Raw genomic sequence first — 17,515 nt, forward strand, 5'->3', positions numbered from 1 at the left:
AAGTTTTTTCCTAGGTGATATTTTTACACCTCATTAATAAAATGCATTTTAAGCCACCTGCAAGAAAATATTCAGAATTCTTTTGACAGGACTTTTCCAAGTACTTTTTAGCTCTTTTGCAAATGCTAAAAAGTTATTTTAAACAGAAAAAAAATTATCTCCTAGGAGAAAACTTAGGAGCACGGGAATTGAATAAGGGCCATTCTGAAAAAATTTCACCTCATGGAAAAATACCACTTATTTCCACTTCCCCATTGACCCCAATAAATTTTGTAAGTATTCTGCAGAAATGTTTTCCTTCTGAAAAAAAGAAAATAGCAATGAAGTCATTGGTCAGAATTTCACTCACGCCAAGAGGACTGCCATATCCTTTGAGGCTTCAATCTATGCCACATCCCCTGCTGCAGCATCAAAATACATAATCAAGAAAAAGCACCCAGTCTCTCAGAATTTGCTAGTTGCAACTTACGTGTGTGAGGTCATATGACCATATTATTAAGAAGGGACACTAAGCTTCAGAAGTTCATTTGATGCACACAGGGAATATTTTGGACACTTTGTCTATTAAGCCATTGGATGGTATTTTTAGATCGGTGCTGGGAGATAGGCTTTCATTTTCCTTTGATGATTGAACAGCAGATAAGATTCTTTACAATGAAACCGCAGAAAAGCCCTAGAGGTGGCCCCATGCGGGTTACCATAGAAAAGTAGTCTGTAGTCTACTTCATATTCTTGTGTCAGTTCTTCAGATGAGTCATCAGTATAAAGAAGGGTACCATCTATTGCATAGTCTTTTCACAGTACTTCAAATAAACAGCATGCAATGGTATTTGATCCAGTTGCTAGTCTGTGTTTTCCATTCTGCTGGTGAGTATACATGGCAAAGTCCATTACATTTATATACAAAACAGAATGTTAATACTATAATTATTACCTAAAATGGGTAAGAAATACCTACTAATGTTTCCGTAATACAAGCAGTAAAAAAGTGATCTAATTTATCACTCATGCAAAAGTAGATCTCCAATAATCTTTTGTTTTCAGTTTTGGGAAGTATAATGGAGTAACTAAATAATACATAACAGAATAAAAAAGGATTGGAATAAATAAGGTGACTCTATTTCCTGCTTCCTATAGTCAGGAAAGTAAGTAGTGAAGGAAATCTTCTGAAAAGGGAGATAGCAAACAAATCACTCTCATGGGTTCTAATCCTTTTTTACATTAACTTAAAAATACATTTAAAAAACTCTAAAATTCCCCATGACAATCAGAATTACATTTCTATAGCATCTTTTAGTGCAGGATTACAAGATATCAGTGACTAGGAGCAGCATAAAAACCGATACAAGAAAAACCAAATATATTTACTCATATTTTCCCCCAAAACGGTTACATTTTGTTTTGCCTCACATGGGAGTATTTTAAAGTAAACACACATCAGAAATGTTCCGTATCAGTTAAATGTATATACATATATTAAGAGTGATAGTTAAGAGCTGTCTGTGTTTTTTTGTCTTTGTTTCTTTATTATTATTATTACTATTATTATAATTTTGTGACCTGTAGGTTTTATGTTTTAATTGGTTTTCCTGAAACATTAGTCCTTTTTATAGAAATCACTCTTACAGTGCTAATTTGCAAATGAAACTGGTTATTACTAAGGTAACAAGCATAAATACTTTCCACACATCAAGCCCTGAATTGCAGATGTATCCTCAGAAGAACTATGAGACTAAATAAAGGCTGCCTGGTTCCCACTAATGCTATTCATACACTGGTTGATGTGGCCAAAAATAGATCCTTCTCAAATCATAATCTGATAAGAGAGGGATCTACTGTATCTGATTAAATCCCTCCTAGAGTACTTTAGGCCCGGGTTGGTGGCCACTGGCCAGTACCTTACATGACAGACCACATACCCACAGGCCTCTAGTGTTTGGCCTGTAGCAATTATCACATAAACCATGTCCAGTTAAGGTGGCCAGACACTTATAGATTTGCAGCAGATTTAACCATCAGATAGATTTCTGTCAGATGCCTGTCAAGTAGAATTTGACAGGAAATCTATCTGATGTGTGCCACACACTAGGAACAGATTTCCAATAGATTTCAGAATTAAATCTATTAGAAATCTATTGCAAATCAATCTAAATGCATTATTGGACCATTAGATCCAATGCAACTCTATGGGCCATTGATCTGCTGCCAGCAGCAGATTGACCTAAATTTTCCATCCTGTCAGATAGATTAAATCGATCGAAGATAGATCGATCAATTGATAGAATCGATTTCTGATCAATCAGTCGATTCCATAGAATCAATCGTTCAATCGATGGCTGAAATCGATCAGTGTATGGGCCCATTTAGAACTGTTCTATCATAAATTAATCACAATTATATAATATTCAAGTGGGGTTGATTCACAAAGCGTTTCTAATGAACTAGCGCTCCTTTTCTGATTTTCACCCGGTTTGTATAAAACCACATAAGCAACCAACAAGGTAATACGTAATAAAAATAATGTAGGACAAGTAAAACTGAAGATAAGTTAATTAACATTATTTATTTATTTGCTGAAAGGAAAGTGCTCCAATGTTTTTTCATAGAAGATAAGTTGAGAAATTGATAAAAATAGATAGTTCATTAGATACTGTATGTTTTGTGAATCAGTTCCAGTGTAGCCTTTGAGGATATGTAGTGTAAATCGTTCCTAGTCCTCAGACAAAGTTTAAATAGTCTTGCTTCTATTCAGCAAGAAAGAACCTCCATCCGGCATGGATAGGCTTATTCATGCAACATAATATCTTAAACGGATGATTTTAATATTCTTTCTTGTCTGGATACATTTTTATTGAGGGCAGCATTAACAGATAAGTGCAATTACAGTGGTGCTTGAAACTTTGTGAACGCTTTTTGAGTGCTGAATATTTATGCTTAAATATCACATAAAAACCAGACATGTTTTTCATGCAAGTCCTTTGGATCATGAGGACTCAATGAATTTTTGTTGTTTAATTCTTAAGAAAAAATGGCTCAGTAACATGTTTCCACGTGGCAAAGCTTTTCGGCCTCCAGGTTACCATTTTGCATAGACACAACCTGGCACATATGAACCATCAGAAGACAGTTGTTACGTAAGTCAGAGCCTTACTTCCATTAGACCGGGTCCTGCCAAACCTCCTCTTTCACTAAACAGTGTCCCACCAGACCCCCTCTTCCACTAGACAGTGTCCCACCAGACCCCCTCTTCCACTAAACAGTGTCCTACTAGAGCTCTTCTTCCACTAAACAGTGTTTCATTTGTACAACCTCCTTGGTGTGGAGCTGAAAGGTTCAACATCAGCTCATACATCAAGGGAACTGTATGAACTGTCACATGACATACAAGCACCGCTGTGTTTAAAGTCCAGCAAGACCATCCATATACTGTATACTATTATTGGGTTGTAATGACACAGCCAAATGACATGTGCAGCCTAATGATAATTTATGGAGGCTAGGACCACAGGTGCTAACAAGAATGTGCGCAATCCTGAGCTTAGCCAGAAAAACTGTCCCAGCAGCAACACAGTGAAAACAGGAATGGGCATACTTAATGAATGGAGCTTGCTTGCTGTTAAAAAAAACTGACAAAAGAGATGCCATTTTGAGTGGACAGTCATGTGATTCAGATGTTTGCAGTAGTCCGCATATCCACCTGAACGGAACTCGCTTTCCTTCAATGAAGTCCAACACATGCAGACAGGTGAGTCCATACTGACTGCACTGTAAAGAGAAGCAGCACACTCATGAATCACAGTGGTCTCCGCTCATTTAAGCAAGCTCACAGAGTGATATTGGTAGCAAAGTTCTGGTCTAACTTTATTCCATCTGAGAGCTGCTATGTAGGAAATTACACAAGACAGGTTCAGCCACCTATGCCAGTTGTACATAAATTGCATTTACTGCCTATTTTTTAAATAAGTAACTTGATTAAATAGCTTGCCTACAGTCCAGCTGAAAGTTACATTTTATTAGTTTGCCCTTCCTGCATCTTATAGACAATTATTTATTCTCTGCAATAATTAATGATTTTAATATTTTTCTCTCTCTAAAAAAGGTTGTCTACAAAAACAATGATTTTAAATTAGAACTATCCCGCCTGGCTGCCGATGGTGACCCAAAGATGCGATTAAGTGGTGATCTTTTATTTCGCTGTGAAAACGTCCCTTCTTTAGATCCTGTAACATTTCAAGTACCTGAGGCCTTTTTACGTCTTCCACGCTGGGAGACCAAGAAAGCTGGATCCATATCATTTGACTTTAGGACCATAGAGCCAAGCGGCCTTCTGCTTTTCAGTCAGGGAAGACCACGTGCTGGTGGAGGTCAAAGTGCACCAGGAATAGTTCCAGGAGCAGTAGCCACTGGACGACCTGAGAGACCACCAAAAGCAGATTACTTTGCTGTAGAGTTACTTGAAGGGACGCTCTATCTTCTCCTTGATCTTGGGTCTGGTGGAATTAAAGTGAAAGCAAGTCACAAAAAGGTCAATGATGGAGAATGGTGCCATGTTGACATCCAGAGAGATGGCAGGAAAGGTATGCTGCTCACAAATCTATAATCATAAAATATAAAATATGCAACTGTACTGTATCGAGAAGTCTTCAAGGAATACATTTGGGTTATGCTTAGCATAAGTCCAACTCCATAAGTGCAAAACATTTTCTCAATTTCTGTGGGTGTCCCAAATGGTTGTAACATTTTTCTGCACTACCCTAAACTAAAATAAAAGTTTTGGCTGTTGTGGGTTTTAATTTTCCAATTTGAACTGGAATAATGCATGCAGTGCTTTTTAAGATGACAGGTAAATGTAGTTGAAATTCAAGTGAACAGCTTCAAGCTAGACTGAAGTGAGTTAAAAAAAAATTAGTTAGATACTCACCTATGGAGAAGGAAGGCTCTGGATCCCATAGAGCCTTCCCAGAGCTCTCTCCATGCCCTCGTTCCACAGCTAGGTCCCTGTGAAGTTCTTTGATCAGCTTGGTTGAATACCTCTGTGGCCCTCCTTGGACTTCCTTTGGAAGTACTTACATCCCTGAGTACTTACGAAGATAAGCAGATCTATACTGGACTTGCACATGCACAGTACAGATGTGCCTTTCTTTGGAAGCACTTGGGAATGTGAGTGCTTCAGAATCCTGCCAAGGAGTTCCAAAGGCAATAAAATTCAATAGGGGGGACAGCGGTGGAAAAAGGGAGTGGAGCAAGGTCCCAGAAGACTCTGTTACCATGAGCCTTTCCTCTGCATAGGTGAGTATCTAACTGATTTTTTAAGCTCACTTCAGTATTACTTTAACACATGGGCATAACTGAATAAAAAGATGTGGGAGACATTTCTTCAGGAAAACTGCAAAGTGACTACATACAACCTATTTTTGCCAATGCTTTGCCTTTCAACTAAAATTGAAATACAAAATAAAAGCAGGGGCTTTATAATATAGTGATCATGCAGCTACAACCATTCATGTGTACATAAAAACAGTTGACTATGAAATAAGAAAAAAACACACACACAGATTGTCCATACAATTTCTGATCTCTCTAGTCACATTAACCATGTAGCCAGTATAATTTTACACCACGACACCAAGTTAATGCCTGCCACTCATTTCGCTGTAAGCATGACGCTTCTTCAGAGGCCTAAGATCAAACATCTAGTGTTTAGTGTCATCTAGTGTTTTTAGCCCACAATAGACTCAGTCCATACTCCTAGATTCATGTAAAGATAGATGAGTCCTTTTAATCATTAGATTAATGGAATTCCAAGGTACCAGTGTCTAAGTTGCATTCCAACACCATAGTAGTCTATCCATGTGTGATATTTCTTCAAAGTGAAATTACACATGAGACATATTTTTTTCAGCAAATATGCCTGTTTCATTGGACTTAATAGATACAATTTGTTTTGTTCACTATGTCCATCCTTCTCCACATTATTATCTATTGTTATTTGCACTAGAATCGCTTGTTGTGCATAAAATACATTTCTGATATTTAATTTGCATATAATTTTGTTATTTGCTAAGGTATGCTGCAGGCTAACACCAGTGAACTACTGCTCCCTGCATGCCCGCCGTTCCTACAGAGTTCGGCCATGTAGCAGAATGCTGCCACCACTGTCTTTCCTAGGCACTGCTTTTGCCCAAAGTGTCCATTCTGGGTTCACAGTAGAATATAGCAGGAATGGGCCCAAAGTGTAGGGTACAGTATACAGGAAGAAATAGGTTAAATATTACAGACCCAAGCAAAAGATACATAAAGAAAAAACATCTTGGTGCCTGCTCAAACACGGTTGAAACTCGTTAGGAAGTCAGGTCAATTGGGGAGACCTCTGTCAACTGGAAGGAACGTAAGACTGAAGCTCCCATTGGTTAGCAGGTGAGGAAGACCAAGGCTCAATGGGAGAAGCCTGCTCTGGAACTATTGCAATTACTGGAACTTGAGGCTGCAGGACCAAATGTTGGGTGAGGACAGCACAGGGTTACAAGCAGATAGATAACTCTAATTATCATTGTAAACACAGTAGGTGGGGCAAAAGGACACTTCCAAAAAGTTGATTTATTCTTGCTTCATGACTTGTAGTATTTACAGAAGGAGAAAGGCTGTTTTAGCAATCTTTGAAGCCAGATTATAAACAAATGAAAATGGCATTTGAAAATTAAGAGATGTATTTTGTTATCCACTTTCTTTACGTTTTGTCTTTTAAAAATAATTTTAATTTTTTTTTCTTCCAGGTTCAATCTCAGTCAACAGTCGGAACACACCGTTCCAGGTTGGGGGTGAGAGTGAAATTCTGGACCTTGATGGAGACATGTACCTTGGTGGTCTTCCAGAGCCCAGAGAAGATCTTCAGCTCCCCCCTGAAGTCTGGACAGCCTCCCTTGGCTTGGGATTTGTAGGTTGTATGAGGGACCTTTTTATAGATGGAAAAAGCCGAGATATCCGACGGCTGTCTGAGCTAACTGGATCTGCAGGTGTTGCTCCGTTCTGTACTCGGGAAACTCTGCGTCACTGTACAAATTCTCCATGTAGAAATGGCGGACAGTGCAGAGAAGGCTGGAACCGCTTCATCTGTGACTGCGTGGGGACAGGATACCTTGGGGACACCTGTGAGAGAGGTAAGCTCATTTTGTAAACAAATAATGTGACAGGTAAATGGCAAAGTTATGGTAAGGATCTACATGGAGTATTTCAATGTTCCCTGAGCTTACACATGAAATTATACAGGGAAAATCATAAGAGCCATCACAGACTGATAAAAAAACGTCATGCATATTTTTCATTTTTGGATTATTTTTCAGGCTTATTTCTAATGAATACCTGGCCTGTAAGCATTTTGGTCACCATAGCCCTATTTAGATAGAGGAAGCAGGTATTACATTTTTAAATAAATACCCTTTTAGGGCCCAATCACACGGGCAGCTGACAAGCAGTGAAGTCATCGCCAGCTGCTCACCTGCAGTAGCCAGACGCTTGATAGCGCCCAGTACCGGCTCTGTAAAGGCAGCGCCACCACAGAGTGAGATTGAAGTGCTGATGCAGCCACGCTCAGAGTCGACATGTTGCGTCACATCAAGTGATACCACCACGTGTCAGTGCTTGACTCGAGTAGTGTTACAACCGCTGCAATTTGGCTGCATTCTATGAGAGGATCACAAGGTTTGAGGCAAGCTACTCTACACTGCAGCAGTAAGGCTCCAATTAGGTACCTTAGATTGTCCCACCTCTATGATGGAACTTTGAAGGTAAATCAAACCTCTGATTGGCCAGAGTGCTTGCTTGTAGTGCAGCCACTGATTGTTAGTGACTTATTTTAATGTTGATCATAGTAAAATGTATTCGATGAAGGGAGAATAGTAAAAACCAATAACTCAAGCTACCAGTCTGCAAAAATTAAAATATCCAGGCAGCCAGCAGGACTATCTTAGCCTTGTCTGAGGCCTCTGAAAGTTTTACACTGAATCACTTAAAGGCCACATTGAATTATATCATGCTGATGAATTTATGATATTAGAATTCCACATGGGCCTCAAATGGAACAGAGTCCAGCTGTGATCAATCACGGCACACTGAGACTCAGAAGCCTTGAATCATTTGTTCATTTAATAGATGAAACCTGAACAGCTACTTGGGACAACTGTTCCTCATCTTCTTTAACTTTATTTCCATCAGTCACTGCAAATTATTCCCAGTATGTTTTAAAGCACTGCTTGCTTTGGCAAATAGACAGTATTTTTCATTGTGAATGAAACCAGCGGTTTGTTGAGGGGTGTTTTAAAATGTGTCACAAAATGACAGTGACAAAAATTGTGAAATGTTATTAGTGCATTCAGATCAAGAACATAAGATGAAAATAGGCAATTGACCTGATTCTCTTAGTTCTGCAGATGATGGAATCTCCATCATGAAAGTAATTTAGGACCCAAAGACAGAAATCAGGGAGCAGGTGATAGTTCCTCTGAGCAGGAGTAGATTCTAAATATAAGGTCATATGTACTTGATCTGATCATGATATTTGGCCTGACCTACATTTTTAGTACTAAAGCCTTACTGCTACTTCTGCTATCACGGTTTAAAAGGGCTTTTAGGTTCACCAAATATTCACATTTTTTTTATAGGTTTCTAATTTTTGATGATGAAGCAGTGAGGCTTTGTTCACATATAAAATCAAAATCGCTGACGGCCACATTTTGCTATTCTGAAAGTGATCCCCCCCCCTTTCCGGCACTTACCTGCATGCTATGAGTTTGTATAAAGAGCTTGTAAAAGCGCTTTTGCAGAGCGATTTCTTTTTTCACTTCCTGACGCAAGTCAGGAAGTTAACTCTTTGACTAAGACACAGGATCAGCAGGAGAGTCAGGCAACTGGTATTATTGTAAAAGGAAAAATCCAAATCCTTCTCAGTTTAGGTTCTCTTTAAGGGGAATAGTGGGAACAATTTAAAAAATAATAACACATTACTCAAAATTACAAATGGATTAAGTGAAATAAATTGCATTTTGAAATTGTAATTATGTGTACCTGTAACTGCAAAATATTATGCAAAATTTCATGGAATCGAAATGAGCACATTGTGATCATCCTTAGTTTCCACACAAAAATCCTGATACTTTTTGATAACTTTGTTACGAAGCTAACTCTTTTCTAACTTGTGTTGTTTATGCTATGTGTATGTTTTATGCATGTTTTACTGTACCTTAGTGGGTAACTCTTGCATTCAATCACCCTTATTCTTCTGTCCTTTACAGAAGCAGCAGTCCTGAGCTACGATGGAAGTATGTACCTCAAGGTCCTGCTCCCCGGAGTCACCCACACAGAAGCGGAAGACGTTTCATTGAGGTTTATGTCCCAGAGAGCTTACGGGCTTCTTCTGGCCACAACGTCCAAAGAGTCTGCAGACACCCTGCGATTAGAGCTTGATGGAGGAAAAGTAAAACTCACTGTAAACCTAGGTATCCTTACAAAGTTTCTTTCTCTATTGAAGAGTATGGCCTAACTAAACCGAAGGCAACAGTCACAGTGACAAATTGGTGGCATAATTTAAAGCAGTGATGGTTTAGAAGGCATAGGAATTACATAGTGAAGAGACATGGAATTGCAGTTTCATTGCATAAACCATAGTTTTTTCCTCAGACTAAGCAATCGCACTTGATCATGTTAGCTTAAAGTCCAATTTGTGTACAGTGTGTTGCCTTCCCCTCAGTGATCTGGAGTGATGGATACCACTCCTCCAACCTCTATAATTCCCGCAGGAACTTCTTTTAAAGTTGTGCAGTGTGGTGCCACCCACTTCCCCATTTCCCTTCCCTCTCCACAGAAAATTCTAAATAATCAGGAGTCAAGCAGCATTTCTGTACAGCACTCACTCTAAAACTGCTGCCTGAAACAATCACCAGTGTCTTTGGACAAAAATTTTAATTATGGAGAGTATCAGAAATGAAACCCCAAAAAACATTTATTTCTCAACTCAATTCTACCAATGTGTTACTGTATATTAGATGAGACAATAGATAGATCCAGCTAAAATAAATGTTCTTTTTAGAGATAGTACCACCATTTTGCCTATAACAGAACTGCTTTTACTTTAATGTAATATTGAGTAGGTAAAGTTGAATGACAAGGAAAATAATCCTTTATTTTTGTTTATAAAAATATTTTTACTTCCTGTTCAGTACATTTTCTATTTAATATCAGTCTTGGTACTGGACCTTCTACCTTCCTGGAAGGCATCCCGTTGGTGACGTAGGTTGTTTTGGCGCATGGCACTCAGCAACGAGCACTGAAACTAGGTGCCGCTATAGCAGCCATGCTATAGTGCATGAGTTGTGTACAGATAATTCGGGGTCATCTTCCTCCTAGTTGCTATGATTCATAGGGGGAATAGTATTTAATGCCACTGAGTATTTGAGCGGCAGCAGAGTAAGCCTTCATTTGGCTCACTCTGCGCCCAATTCCCCGGCGGTGACTCAATACGTGCGTCCAGTTGGTAGCGCTCACCAGCAATATCCTCCAATCTTAGCTGGATAGGTACCACTCTGTGTTATTAATAGCCTGACATATAAGGCATGCAACCTAATATGGTGTGTTACAAGATATTACATAACTCATAGATTGTAATTTCAGTCAAAACTTTTCAGCTGTGGGTTAAGCGCTTAACCACCCTGGCGTTCTATTAAAATCTCCAGGGTGGCTGCGCAGCATTATTATTACATTATTATTATTTTTAAATCCTGTAGCTATGCCGCTGTGCAGCGGCATCCCCCCACCCCTTCCGATCGCCTCTGGCGATCAGAGCAAACAGGAAATCCCGTTCAGGACAGGATTTCCTGTTTGGCTTCCCCCGTCATCATGGCGACGATTGGGATGACGTCATGGCATCTGGGGGAGTCCCTATCCACCCAATAGCGCAGTCTGGCAGTGATTTGCCAGGCTGCGCAAGGGGTCTGCGGGGGGGGGGCTCTTTCGCGGCGGGTGGCGGCGGATCGGCGGGGAGCGGCGGCGAACGGGTAAGACACACAGCTAGCAAAGTGCTAGCTACATGTTTAAAAAAATTATGCAAATCGACCTACCAGGTCCTGAGCAATCCACTGCGGTGGTCATGGACGAGCTGAGCTCGTCCATTCCGCTAAGGTGGTTAAAGGATACCCGGGGTAACATGTGACATGATGCGATGGTCATCTGTATGCACAGTGCCTAGCAGACAAATAACTATGCTGTGTTTTTTTTTTCTCTGCCTGAAAGAGTTAAACATCAGGTATGTAAGTGGCAGTTCCTGTCTGAGTCAGAACTGGGTCAGACTACAGTGTGACCCTCACTGATAAGAAATTACAACTATAAAACACTTTCCTAGAAGAAAATGGCTTCTGAGAGCATGAAAGAGATAAAAAGGGTCATTAGTTCATAGATTTTAGCTCTGACATACTTCAATAAATGTGTCATTCAGCAAAAACAAAACAGTAAAAACTTAAAAAGTAGATTTAAATATAAAATAAAACGGTGGAATATCTTAAGTCATGTTTAGGAGAAGGAGGATAGATACAATTGCTTATTTCATTCGTTTATTTTCACCTCAGGTATCCTTTAAAACCAGTGGGGGCACCCTTCATTTACATTGTAATCTATTTGTTTAGTAGGGAGAGGGGGGGCATAGGGAACCCCAATTTTTAATCCCTTTGCTGCTTCTGTGGCAGAAATACAAAGTCGGAAGCATGTAGAACTCACACAGGACTGCTTTCCAACTTTAATACTGGAACACATTTGCTTAAAATGCATAAATGTTGTTTCAGCTGAATTCTTAAAAATTTTTTTTTATAAAAACAAACAAACTATGAAACCCACACTGTGTAATAGAACTGTCTCATAAAGAAAAAATGGCAACTGTGGTACCTTTTTTGACTTTTTTTCAACGTTTCATTGTAAAAATGATGCTTTGTCCCTATGTTACTTTACATATAATAACATCAGGCCCACTACTGACTCAAGTGAGCTGATTATTCCTGTCATAAAGGAAGCTCCCATGATGCTGAGAGACCAGTGATCCCCAGATCCAAAGCTGCTGCTATTGCATGCAAAATAAAATAAGAACAAAGCAACACTTTTACAATCAAATGCTGAAAAATAAAGCTTTATACGCACACTTCTGTTGCACTGTGGCTTTCATTGTGTGACCACATTTCCAGGTAAAGGACATTTTCTTTTGATGTTTAATTTTCTTTCTCCGAATGCTCTGCTACTTTACCAGGTACATTTCCAAATGCCGACATTTCTTTATATCTCTGGATCTTGTGATTTCTTTTTTTAGAAAATATATGGTTGACATACAATTGCTATACCATATAGTAACTGAAAAAATAGCCGTCGATCCTTTTGGTCTATTCCAAACTGTTATGTAATTTTCTCATCAAGATTTTTTTATTTTTTATTGTGAAAGTACTTTTTTGTTATACATTATATGGCCATAGACATTTTCCACTCTATGTATTTTCCACTAGGAATTACATTTCAGAAGTGTAAGAGGTGAGAGATTTAACTTGCACCTGTCAGGAAAGTCAGTGTTTGTCAGGAAAGAACAGAAGATACTTAAAAGGCCTTTACGTTCATGACATCACATGGTGAGGGATGAAGTTATCCTTTTGATGAACCTGTGCCAAACATGACAAAGACCCCCCTCCCCCCAAGGGCAACTTCACATGCCTTAGTAACCTTTTGGTGCTGCTTAGTTGCTTAATTTGAAAGATCATAATATAGGTCATGGGTCATTATGCATTGTGCTTACTGATACAAAGAATTGAACCATATTTGTGACTTTAGCCATTACCAATGCCTAGCTTATAGTCATGTGGGTGGGTAGGGGAAGGGGCAATGTCCAACAAAACTGTATTCCACCCACCACTTGAGTGCAAGCATATGGTCAGATACTGGCATTGCTGTTTTGATTTGGTCATATCTCTTGTCCACTCACTTGACACAAAGCCAGCCTCACTTCCAATGCAAATCCATATCTATGGTAAAATAGATGGGAAGGGAGTGGCGATAGTAGCCTTCACCTTAGTGAACACTCAGTTAGGTCTGCTTGGTTGGGTTGCACCTATATTCATTGTGCTCATATTGTGTTGAGTGCTGACAGGAGGCTTAACAAATTTCAGGCCTACATTGCACAGAGGTCTTTTGACTTTCAACGTGAGACATTTCTCCATCCCCGTTCTCCTCTCCACAAATCAGTGTCATCATTACTGTTTTTAGCAGCTATGATGCTTTCACTGGTTTGCGGATAACCATTGTCCTCTCACTAGTTGGTGGATGGCAGGATGAATGTGGAAGCTCTCCAAGACAGAAGTCATGGTCACTATGAGATATACTGTATGAAGGATCCTTGAAAAAACAGTTAGAGATGATTAGCATAACAAAGCGTTTGCCGCACCTTGCCATACCTTTTGATTATAAACCTTTTAGGTTTACTTTTAGTCAGGACTAGCTTAATTTTCCACACATTTTTGTCTCTGTGACTGCTGCCTTCTACTTTGTCAATAAAGACTTATAACTATAAGCATGTTTATTGATAAAATGTTCACTGCATAATGTTGTAGAATGTACAAAACTATATTTTCTAATAACCTTCAGACACCTCTGGTCTGTCAGGCATGGAGTGGACATTTCAGAGTGACAAATCCTTGGCCCACCATACTCTTCATAAAGGACCATCCATGAACTTCTACCCATATTCCACTAAATTACATATCATTATTCATAACCACTTACAGCGGAATATAACACTGCATTCCAACTTTGCTCTAAAACATTATTTACAGCATATTATATGCAACCAGCATTTTTTTTTACTAGACCAGCATTGGAAGGGCTACACACAGAGCTTTAAAGTTCCGTGGAGAGAACTGCTCCCCGCAGCCGAAGTTATATTTGGGTACATTTTAAAACAATGGTTTTAAAATGTACCCAAATCCAAAAATACAGGGTTCCACCCCTTTTTTCCTCCTCAATCACAAAGCTAGCACCTTGTTGGCTGTGACAGGTACAAAGTGCCTATTCACGTACTTAGCAGCAGCTCTGCTACACTTTGTCCCATTCACTGGATTGGCTTACCACTAAATGTCATGGTACCCATTCAAGGGCAGCATGGTGCATGGCATTTTTTAGCAGGCAATATTTTGACCTAATCTTCCAATTACTTCTATAAAATGAGACCACACTGCATACCATCATGAACAGTGGCAGTACTGAGTGGTGTCTACTCCTAGTCTACACTGCTGCTAGTGATCCCCCAGTTCAGCTATGCAGATTTTAAAAATTCTAAAAACATCAGGACTTTGCAAAAAAAAAAAAAAATCTTGAATCGTTATTTAAGCGGAATATAACCCAGCATTTCATCTTTGCTCTAAAACATTATTTACAGCATATTATATGCAGTAATAATACTTATGCACAAATGCAAATATGATAACCGTATGGCATATAAAAAGTAGGAAAACATGTTTTTATTGAATATTAAGTCAGGGTTTTAAACCCCTTTAAATAGTGTACTACAGGGGCTCACGAGGGGCATTAATGTTAAAATACGGCTTATTGCAGATTCAGGTGGGCCCCACAAAGCACTTGGGGTTAGTTTAGTAACCGGTAATATTGTTGTGCTCAGCAATATTACTGTTACTACTGCAAGCAGTGTGTTGCGTGTTATGCAATTAGTGCAATCCATAGTAAATTATTAACGTGTATGCATGTTGGATTATTGTAGCTCTGTAATATTAATAAGCTGACATCATTGCATTCCAGTGGATCTGGAGGTGTGGCTAGCTCACAGGGACAACAATGGATGATTTGCATATATTCAGCAGGGATGCACTGGGAGACATCTCGGAACTCACTCCAACCTGAATTATTGCAAATTCTTTCTGTTTTAAGAAAGTAGTCTTTTTTTTTTTTTTTTTTACCTGAGCATTGTTATAGTAACACGCATTACACTACTTGCATACACAGCTACCTAGTAGGAATAACAGTAATATTGCAGTGCACAGGTCATGGTAATGCCTAATAATTAGGGTATGGATAAGACGTAACATAACATTTCTCATGTCCATTGATACTATGAAAAACGAGGTTATCAAATATCAGTGCCCTTTTGCAAACATGAAACATAAAAAAAACATTATCTGTGGTTCAAAAAAAAATGGATGACAGAGTTGGTCTCACAAACAAGTTCAATGAATCTTTTTCACTCATAAGAACCCAAGTTCTAATTTTGTCATGGGCCACATTATAGTGGTGTGATAAATGATATGTAAAACTTTTCTTTGGGCATGCTGGGAGTTTATCAGACTCAGCCAGTATCAGGGAATCAGTATCTGAGAGGTCCTTTGAGGATAGCTAAGGAATGATACATCATAATGTCATCAGCATTATTCATTTTTTATACAATTTCTTTCTCAACAAGAGTGTAAGTGAGGCCAGGTTTTGCTTCTGATTTGTCCACATCCCCTTTTCCGTAGCGGTTGACAACATGTGGTGACAACAGCTATCAGCTCCAGATCAGCCCTTTTTCTCCTACAATACAGGAGGACTTGGGTGTTTCTGAAGAAGACAGAGTAGGGAGTTTAGGTCCCACTCTAAGCTTTGTGGTTGATTTGTGTATAATGGGAACATTGCATGGCATGCCCTAACTTATCAACCAAAGTCATTAGCTTAGAGTACAAACAGGTTGGGACCACTTCCTTTCTTGTCTGGCTGTTTAGCTGTAGTCTGCAAGGTGGCCATTTCATGACAAAGAACATTTACATGGTTGTGAATTAGGTAGTCTTTGGGATCTATTAAGTCTGACATTTCAAGTTAAGCATACCAAGTAAAAAGAGTCCTGCAATGGGATCTCTACATTTTAAGTAGTTAGAAGGCTCCATACTAAGCAGCCCCTGATCAGCGTTACCACCATGTTTGTAATATTACTTTTCCAAAATGGAGTTCTATTGACCCTGGGTGGATCCCAGAAGTCTAACTGGGACTCAAGCCCAGACTCACTCCTCACCCACTCTGACTGCTTTCCAGACTCAACATTGAGGCTGGTTTCACAGTGGGACATTACAGGCGCACGTTAGAGCAGCCTGTAACGCACCCCAATGCACAGCAATGAAAAATCAATGGGCTGTTCACAGTGCCCATGTTGCGTTACATTGTAACGCAGCACGTCTACATCACGTACTGCATGCAGTACTTTACACGCGGCTAAGCCGCATTAGACGGTTTGCACATGCTCAGTAGGGTTTTTTTTCAATTTATGGGCGGAGAGGAGGCGGGGAGAGGCCGATACGTAGCCAGGCACATGGCTACTTATTATTCACTGCACTTGCAGTGTTTACATCCTGGAGCGGCCGCGGATTGGCTGGCGGGACAACGTGATGCGGAGAGCTCCGCTCACGTGGTCTCCGCAGTGCCTCCGACAGAGCAGGCGCACCAAGAGCTGCTTGTAACGTGGCTCTTGGTAGCGTCCTGCTCCAACACCACCAGGAGTTGCGTTAGCGGCACGTTATGCGACCATAACGTCCCCTAAAACGCAACGTCCCACTGTGAAACCAGCCTGATGGATGCACGACGTGACATGGTGTTAGAGGAGCAAGGTTTGACTAATACCAAAAAGTCCATTTAGGTCATATTTGAGCTCTGCTTAGGAAAGTTATTCCACATGCTGCTTAGTATATAGCTTTACCACCAATCCCACTCAGGACTTCTTCAAAGGGGTTTCTGTTTCTGTATTATTAATACAAATGCTTTATGGATTCATGTTTTTTGTTTTTATTTTTTACTTGTAGTGACCATGAATTTTCACATTACAGATTATGTAATTGCCTTATGTAACCTTGCTAACAAATTTATGACATCCATACATATGGCAATCTGGCTCAGCGATCTGTAAATCTTGCCAGCAACTCTGCGGTGTGAAGGTCATTTGAATCAAGCATAATTTAACTAGTTTACTTACCTGGGCCTTCATAATCCATTGTTATTGGCAAGGTCAAATATTGTTTCAGTTGCCACATGTATATGACCATTATTCTGCAAACTATTACAAGATATCTTTATATAACTAGTATGTAGTAGGATGGGTTGTGAAATGGCCCCTGAGACACATGTCTGTCCCCGGAATATGTGGGTGCTGAATTGTTCTGTCTGCAGAAAGATCTGAAGGATAATCCAAGTTGTCTCTTTCTCTCCCCCTCAGACTGTATTCGGATAGTATGCGGGCCCAGTAAGTCTCTCAAGCTGTATCTTTGCTCTTCCTGCACTTTCTACTGAACCTGTTCTGTTGTTTACTTATCAACTACCTACTGTCTTCCTGTCAAGTCTGTCTATTCTTCTGTTAAATAGATTTTCTCTGTCCTCTTTTCGATTCTCCTCTTCTGTCTTTTCTCTGTTCCTTTTTATTTGAGTGTATATTTCTTTTGTAATTCGTTCAAGTTGATGTTTTGAATTGACT

General features: G+C 39.5%; 1 protein-coding gene across 14 annotated transcripts in view; it reads left to right on the forward strand.

The window, feature by feature from the left end:
* NRXN2 (neurexin 2) overlaps positions 1-17,515 on the forward strand; it is a 1,344,669-nt gene that overhangs the window by 833,221 nt on the left and 493,933 nt on the right. For 12 of the 14 annotated variants that reach the window (XM_068260058.1, XM_068260059.1, XM_068260060.1 and 9 more), the window contains 4 exons: positions 4,100-4,577; positions 6,774-7,157; positions 9,288-9,491; positions 17,261-17,287. In XM_068260058.1, coding sequence (XP_068116159.1) covers positions 4,100-4,577; positions 6,774-7,157; positions 9,288-9,491; positions 17,261-17,287 — 1,093 coding nt within the window. The remainder of the gene's footprint in view (positions 1-4,099; positions 4,578-6,773; positions 7,158-9,287; positions 9,492-17,260; positions 17,288-17,515) is intronic. The other 2 variants (XM_068260066.1, XM_068260069.1) reach the window with 1 other exon arrangement.

Source organism: Hyperolius riggenbachi, chromosome 11 (genome assembly GCF_040937935.1).
Source record: "Hyperolius riggenbachi isolate aHypRig1 chromosome 11, aHypRig1.pri, whole genome shotgun sequence".
Taxonomy (NCBI): domain Eukaryota; kingdom Metazoa; phylum Chordata; class Amphibia; order Anura; family Hyperoliidae; genus Hyperolius; species Hyperolius riggenbachi.